The sequence below is a fragment of the Echinops telfairi genome, unplaced genomic scaffold, assembly GCF_000313985.2.
Source record: "Echinops telfairi isolate 266 unplaced genomic scaffold, ASM31398v2 ScPeMD7_2291;HRSCAF=2852, whole genome shotgun sequence".
Taxonomy (NCBI): Eukaryota; Metazoa; Chordata; class Mammalia; order Afrosoricida; family Tenrecidae; genus Echinops; species Echinops telfairi.
In genome coordinates, this window is record NW_022106189.1 from 36,506,470 (window position 1) to 36,515,011 (window position 8,542).

Consider the following 8,542-nt stretch of genomic DNA (forward strand, 5'->3'; position numbering starts at 1 on the left):
GGAGCAAATTTTATAATCTTACTAAGATAAACCTGAAGAAACAATATTCCTTGAGTTGGTTCTCAGTACCTTAGGTTCACTGTGAAGTCCAAAGTAAAGCAATACCAGGAAGAGTTCATCAATGGAGAAAATGTGCCGTGAAGAAGGACAGTAGAAAAATCTCTCCTTACCGCTTGTTGACAGTTCATTCCAAGGTCCCCTTTCTCTCCTCGAACTACTTTCATCAGACAATGTAGAGTTCGCCCTTTTCGATGTAATCCAGAACAGTGGTGTTCAATTTCCCCACGACAGCTCAAGATGATCTCAGGGCTCAGAGAAAAGTCTTCCATTAACATGCGCCGATAATCTAACATCTCGCCCTGGCATTCACTGCTTACTTGTCTCCCTAAATTAGGAAACACACCGTACAATGGAGAGTAAGCATTAAGATTAGAATCACTACATTTAAAAGTTGTTGTTAGTTGCCACTAAGTTGATCCCAACTAATGGGAACCATATGGACAACAAAATGAGCAGCATCACAGCATGCATCACCTTTACAATCGTTGGCATGCTTAAATCCACTCTTGTACCCAATTTGTATCTTCAGTGCCTTTCAACTTTGGGGACTCATCATCCAACACTATCCTGCATGATTTTCTGTGTGACTGTTTAATTGGATAATTTTCACAAGTAGACAAAACAGGGCTTTGCTCTTGGTCTTAGACTAGAAGCTCTGTTGAAACCTATCCATCAGGTGTAATTGTGCTGGTTATTTAAAATACCATTGGTATAACTTACAGCATCATAGCAAAACATAATCCACCACAGTACAACAAACTGACAAATTGTGGTAAATAATAAAAGCACACATTTCTTATTCAGTCATGAAGAGATACCGTTTATACCATGGATAGGCCAAGTTTTTCAGCACAATTTTAATGCAGTTTTTGTGGTGAAATTAGGTCCCTCGGCGATATTGGGATCGGCTTATACTCGGGTACATAAGGTATGCTCTGACACATGCTACAACATGGATGAACACTGAAAAGAGTCTGTTGAGTGAAATAAATCAAGACACAAAAACACAATTACATAGAGCTCAAAGTCTAAGGGGTTATGGGAAAGCATGGTGGGTGGAAATGGGGACTATTGCTTAAGAAGTGCCAAGTTTCTGTTAAATGATTAAAAACTTTAGAAATGCCTAGTATAGAACATGGTGAATCAATGTTGTTGAGCTGTACCTGTGAAAATGGCTGAAATGAACACTTTTCTACATATATTGTACACACACAAAAAAAGGGTAAGTTTCTGCCTAGAGTTAAATATACTAGTCATGCTATTTCCTACTGAAAAGCTTAGAGCTACAACTTGGCCCAAAAAAGGGCTGATGGTCTAGAGCAGCAGTTCTTAACCTGTGGGTCACAAACCCTTTGGGGGTCGAATGACCCTTTTCACAGGGGTCGCCCGATTTGTAACAGTACCAAAATGACAGTGATGAAGTAGCAATGAAATAATGTTATGGTTGGGGGTCACCACCACATGAACAGCGTGAGGGAGGCTGAGAACCGCTGCTCTAGAATCTATGGTTCAAACTAGAGATCTCCTCCACCTCCACTCTCTTTTAAATTGTTGTATCTAATATAGCTACAATAAGTACACTTGCTCAATGCCATAAACAGATTTTATATTACTCAACTAACAACACAAATGAGTCATCAATGGAAAGATTATCAATAAGGCTAATTATTTGCATAAAAATCGAAGCCAAAGAACAGACCCTGCTGGTTCACAGTCAGAAGGGTACAGATGGCAGTGGATGCCCAACATCCATGTAAATTAAGCCTTTGGCAAATCCTGTGTGGCCACAGTACAGGGGTACGAATAGCCTTATTATCAGATGAGGGCATTATGAAGTCTGTTATGGCACATAGAACTAAGCTAAACTGGAATACTTTACCATTTGATCTCCCTTTTGACCCATTTTAAAGTTGTTTTTACTATTTTCTGCTTTCTTCTTGATTGAAGTTTGTTTTTGTTTTCTCGTTGTTGGTTTTTTTGGGTTTTTTTTTGCATTTCCCTAAGCATTTTGTATTTCCAGTATTTTTTCTTTTTTCTTTTAAATCATTTTATTGGGGGCTCATACAACCCTTACTACAATCCATACACACATCAATTGTGTAAAGCACATTTGTACATTCGTTGCCCTCATCATTCTCAAAACATTTCCTCTCCACTTAAGCCCCTGGCTTTAGGTCCTCATTTTCCCCTCCCTCCCCGCTCCCCTCTCCCTCATGAGCCCTTGATAATTTACAAATTATTATTATTTTGTCATATCTTGCCCTGTCCAACGTCTCCCTTCACCCACTTTTCTGTTGTCCGCCCCTAGGGAGGAGGTCACATGTAGATCCTTGTAATCAGTTCCCCCTTTCCAACCCACCTTCCCTCCACCCTCCCAGTATCACCACTCACACCACTGGTCCTGAAGGGATCATCCATTGGTCCTGGATTCCCTGTATTTCCAGTTCCGATCTGGACCAGTGTACATCCTCTGGTCTAGCCAGATGTGTAAGGCAGAATTGGGATCATGATAGTGAGGGGGAGGAAGCATTTAAGGACTAGAGGAAAGTTGTATGTTTCACTGTTGCTACACTGCACCCTGACTGGCTTGTCTCCTCCTGGCGACCCTTCTCGAAGGGGATGTCCTGTTGCCTACAGCTGAGCATTGGGTCCCCAGTTTGTACTCCCCCTCATTCACAATGATAAGATTTTTTGTTCTTTGGTGCCTGATACCTGATCCCTTCGACACTTCATGATCACACAGGCTGGTGTGCTTCTTCCATGCGGGCTTGGTTGCTTCTGAGCTAGATAGCCATTTGTTTATCTTCAAGCCTTTAAAACCCCAGATGCTATATCTTTTGATAGCCAGGCTCCATCAGTTTTCGTCACCATATTTGCTTATGCACCCTCTTTGTCTTCAGCAATCGTGTCAGGAAGGTGAGCATCAGGGAATGCCAGTTTAATAGATCAAAGTGTTCATGCATTGAGGGAGTACTTGAGTAGAGGCCCAATGTCCATCTGCTACCTTAATTCTAAACCTATCGATATATGCCCATAGATTTATTTCCCCATCATCATATGTAAATATATTTACATATGTACATGACCCCTATAAATGCCCTTTGCCTCCTAGTTCTTCATTTCCTTTTACTTTCCTCTTGTTCCACTATCATGCTCAGCCTTCATTTGGGTTTCAGTAATTCCTCTCGGTTACAATGCCCTTAATCAAGCCCTACCAGGCCTCTTACCCCCTCCTTGCCACCGATTTTGAATCATTTATTGTTCCCTTGTCCCTGGGTTTGTTAACACCATTTCTTTCCCCCACTTTCCCCTCTCCCATGTCCATGGGTCAGACTTTATGGGAAATTCTTTCTTCTATTACTGTTAAATTCCTAATATCATTACTGTTTAATTAACCTCACTCAATCCTTGCAAACCTTCAGATGTGAGTTTTAAAAATAAGGAAAATGTGTACAAATATACTTGATAAAACTGATGTATAGATTGCTATAAGAGCTCTAAGAGCACCCAATAAAATGATCTTTTAATTAAAAAGATAAATAGGGAAAATGGAGAGATCAAGAAATGTAGGAAATGGTCAATCCATCAGTTATTTTATTGATAGACCATATTTGAACCCATGTCTCACTGACTCAAAGCCACATACGAAATAATGCTACCCTTACTTTCCTGAAATGCATTCAAAATTCTTGAGTGATAATATATTGACTTTTTAATTTTTTATGCAAGAAAGTTAAAACAAAAAAAGGAACTGGGGATTGCTGAAGTAACAAGACTTAAGGATATCAATTCTTTAGTTCCTAGAGTTGTGGTTACAAAGAAAGGCTCCTTTAGTGAGAAGGCAAGAGAGTCGAAATAGGAGGAAGTTAACAGTTGTAGGTGTGACTCAAAAACAAAGCACAAAGAATACAAAGAAGCGAACTCTTACCTCTGTGTACCGCAGACTCCAAACACATTAGAAGGTAAGAGAGTCTGGCTTCCCGGGAGCGAGGGAGGTTTTCCACGTTGCACCGGTATTTCTTCAAGTCACTCTTACAGGATTTGGCTAAAGAATAACTGACTTTATAATCCTGGGCAATCAGCTTTTGGCGGGTTGTCAGTGCTTCTCGACACTGAGGAAAGAGAGTTGTTTGACTCACCTGTCACATGTGGCTTTGAGGCAATATAGGGACCTCCAGCCAAGTACATTGCATGTCTCCAAGATTGTGGCTATTATCCAAATACTGATCTTAAACTTTGGGGTTACAAGCGTGCTTTAACTAGTCTGCAACTGGTAAACTAGCATAACCATTTGGAGGTTCCATGTTATACAAATACAATCAGTAGCATTATTCAATAGTAGTCTATTAATAGTACTACTATTTTTTTACTCTTCAAGAGTATTATTAGTAGCTTAAGTTATTTAGCAGTATTAATTAATAGTATTTTACACAGGAAAGTAAGGTTATGATAGTACAACCCAAGAGTTATAAAAGATTCTTGCATTCATCTAGGGAGAGAGGACTAAAAGTCACGAGACAGCTGCTACAAACGAAATGGCACATTAGTCTGGTCACCCTAAACTTCTTGAGTTTGTAGAGGAGGCCTCAGTGTGGCTGTGATTCAAAATTCTCCCATTCTATTTTCAAAACCAGGCTACCTATTGCCTCAAAAATTAGAGCTTTGCTTTCTCTTTTAAGCCCACTATGCTTTGGCTCACTATCTAAGGATAACACCTCTGAAATGTGTCTTAGTCATTATATTCTAGGTCTTAGCTTATAAAAATAGTGTTTGAGGTTTTGCAAAAGCTTTTGAGGAGTGAATAAAATATTGGTTTATTTCAAAGTAACACTTACTTTTTCACTCATGGACTCTTCAAATTTGTGGTTAAAGAGGCACTTGTACACTCTACCTTCACCAGCTTGTGTCTATAAGATAGAACACATACAATATTATTAGCCAGGCTACTATTATATGCAAGGCTCTATCCACAATCGCATATAACAGAATTGGGCCTTTAGATAAATGACTTGGCCACTTTAAATATTCAGCAGCTTTTGGAAGACGAGTGACTGCAATAAAGATGAAAACTTCCTCTCATAATCTTTGCTTATTTGCTCCAAGATAACTCAAGTTATGAAATTGAGACACGCATAAAAGTGAGTTTCCCTTTTCACAATTTTATGCCAGAGTCAAGAAAACTCCGTAATCAGTGGCTCTGATGGCGGCAGACGTTAATTCTCAGGGCGCAGTGGACGTACACACAACAGCTCTCAGTGCTTCCTTTGTTTTCAGGGCAGAAACTCTTCTATGTGAAATTCGAGATGTCCTATAGGGTCTGCAGGCAGTAATCAAAGATGTTTTCAAAACTTAAGCACCCTGCCAGGTAAGTAATGGTGGTTAAGTTAGCTTAACCAAGTTAAGCAAGTGTGTGCCTGTATTTGCATTTTGATCGTAACCGTTGATGCATGTGTACATCTCCTGGTTGTACTATAGAAACACATTAAATTTAGTAGAAACACCTTGATAATATTTTAATAGTTTGAAATGTTTATTTTTCTGATTGAGCCAGCGTATTATATTCTTGCCTGTCAAAATATTCATGGCTTTTGGACTTTGAATTGGTAAATATTCATGATGTGTGGGGGAAAAAATGCATGAATCCATACTGTGTAACCTCAACCTCAACCTAAAATTGTATGCTCATTTATATACATACATATCAAACTGTAACTATCAAATCATCAAGATGACTCTGGATGGCTTGTGTTCTTTGCTTTTCAGTTTTATATAATGCACAAAAAAGATTGAAAAGGAAAAAAAAGTGATTTTTAAAATTTGCATAAAGTCCCCATTGCCTACACACTAAAGTTAACTTTTTGACACCTCAAAAACAAAAAAAACAAAAACAAAAAACTTAACATCTACTACATATTCTTCACCTGATTTTAAATACATGTATGTGCAAAATTTTAGAAATGGACTAGATTCAAATAAGATTCTTTGGTAAAATTGGAGTATATATAAAACTGACTTTCAGGAACTGAAATTAAGAGAGTAGAAAAAAATACTGTGTGGAGAGACTGTTGGAAGTCAAATGCCAACTAGAGTTAAGGCATGTAATATCATTTTCTGCTACTCCAGGATCAAACGCACTCTCCATCAGAGGCTTTTCTACATGTGACGGTTTGTTATAGTTTCTCTCTTGGAACATACTTTTTAAAAGGAGGGAAAGAATTACATGACTCACATTTTCACAAAAACGTTCCCTATCATCACGGCATGCAAAATATAAATGCCGGTCTAAATGAAAATCATCCGATGACAGCTCAGCCACCCGGAGAATGGCTTTCTTGCAGATTTCAGAGACTTGAGTCTTGGGGTCGCTTTCTTCCGCTTCCTTCACCAGGCCTTTCTCCAAGCATGACACCACCTCGCCTTGTGAGTGTGCATCCTAGAAGAACAAAGACGTCCCATATTTAGAAGTCCCTCTACAAAGAGTTTCAAATAAACATCATTTGGTTATAGAAATGTGAAAAACTCTGCAACATGTAGTTGTTAACTTATTGATGTTCTGTTGGAGCCTTGAGACTTCCAGCGGGAGCCATCACCTGCTGACGTCAAAGAAAGTGCTTTTAATAATCTTCCACTCGCATAGTACAAATGAAAATAGTGATCGTGGGAAATTCAGTACAGTCAACACTGGAAGTAGGACCCTGAATATTTTAAAGTTTGAAATATTCGGGGGAAAAGAAAGAAAAAATCTGTCCAATGTTTATGTCAATATTGAAACAACACCGCAGAAACCTCTGTTCCTCTCTGGGTGCTAGACATTTCTCAAATAATAGCCAAGTTAAACAAAAAAACCCAAACAACAAAAATACACTGAAAAAAGATATTATACAGACCACTTTGTGCCCCTTTTCTGCTTTATACCGTCCCCAAACACCGTAACATATATAATCTCTAGCGTAATAATTTTCACTTTGCTATTTTGCATTTATCTTGATAAATGTAATAAAATCACTTCCATTCATACAAGCTCCTTTTGAGAGTTTTCTAAACTATAATTACCTTTAATAGTACATTGTATCATCTGCACAGCAACAAACATTTAATTACCTAAAATGTGATACTTTTCCTATGTATTTTCTATTCAACAGTCCTAATATTCTAAACTCAGAAAGTAAGTTTCAACAACTTGAGAGGTTCTTTTTAAACCCTGTAGTTCCCCAGACGCTATGGGAGAAAGTCTATTATACATAGAGGGAGTAGGTCTCAAGAAACACAGACTTCAAATGTACTTGGACTAAAGGCAACGATGCTACAGGTAACGTTGCAGTACAATATGGAAAAAAGCCTGTCTGTTGGTCTAAGTCATACATACTCATCAATAAATACTTATGTTGCTATGGTTCATATATACAATAGAATACCACAAACAAAGGAAGAAACAAAGAAGTAAAGTGGTTTTCTATCTCTTGGTATGTACAGCCTTCACCACAGCAAGTCAAAAAGGTAATGTACAAGACAGAATACATAAAGTATGCTATCTTTTATGAAAGAAAGGTTGGAGACCTAAGATAATATATTTGCATAAATATATATTTGAAAATTATGTAAAAATGAAATGAGAGTGACCCCAAAAGGACTATGTATTATACTATATAACCAGATGTTTGCGCCTTTCTATTCTTGATCTGTACTTGCCCCTCAAGTTTTCCTGACTCTGGTTCACTTAGAAATGGCCAATCTATTTCTCTTTGCAAAGGAAAAACAAATCTATGATAGCAAAGATTTCTGTAGAAGCACACAAAATTATTAGAAGCTTGATTTTATGTTGTAAATGAATACTGTCCTACGCTAAATTTTAATATCCTATAACTTATGGAAATGACCTCTAGCAATTAGCTTTTAGGTACAATTTTTAAAAAATCAAAAAGACTATAAAACCATACATTTGCCTATGAGAATCAAAGTAAGGGCTTGCTTTGATCAGAAGATCTGATGGATTGTGCATCAGACTTTGAAAATCATTGTTCTGAAGCATCAGGAAGAGGTTGAAAATAATAGCATGATAATCAACAATTAGATCAGACTTTAATCCTGGCATTAAATAGTAAAAAGAAGATTCCATGTAAAAAGCCTGGCTAAGTGTTTACACTGTATATTTAGAGTATATGATTGTTTTCAACATGTCACCAGTGAGATTAAATATTTAGGGCAATTATATTTCTTAATGGCTCCATTTGCTTCAGATTAGATTTGAGGAGGCAGCAGCAGCAGTTTGAGAAGCTTCCAAAGACTAAAGATTTAATTTTAATTACATCAATTGTGGTACCACATATTGATGTTAGGTTATAACATCACTTCCATTAGATGTTTCCATTCATTGTAACTTTCACATAGAGAATTCCTCAAACATATTTCAATTCTCAATCCCTAGAGAATCAGCCTTTCACTGTAGCCCATTTGAGCTGATATGTATTCAAATATTTGATAA

General features: G+C 37.6%; 1 protein-coding gene across 1 annotated transcript in view; it reads right to left on the reverse strand.

Annotated features, from left to right (window-relative positions):
* Positions 1-8,542, reverse strand: part of GLG1 (golgi glycoprotein 1) — a 124,786-nt gene that overhangs the window by 35,526 nt on the left and 80,718 nt on the right. Inside the window, exons 5-8 of the mRNA XM_045293927.1 lie at positions 6,290-6,493; positions 4,896-4,967; positions 3,989-4,172; positions 171-385 (exon numbers count right to left, since the gene is read on the reverse strand). Coding sequence (XP_045149862.1) covers positions 171-385; positions 3,989-4,172; positions 4,896-4,967; positions 6,290-6,493 — 675 coding nt within the window. The remainder of the gene's footprint in view (positions 1-170; positions 386-3,988; positions 4,173-4,895; positions 4,968-6,289; positions 6,494-8,542) is intronic.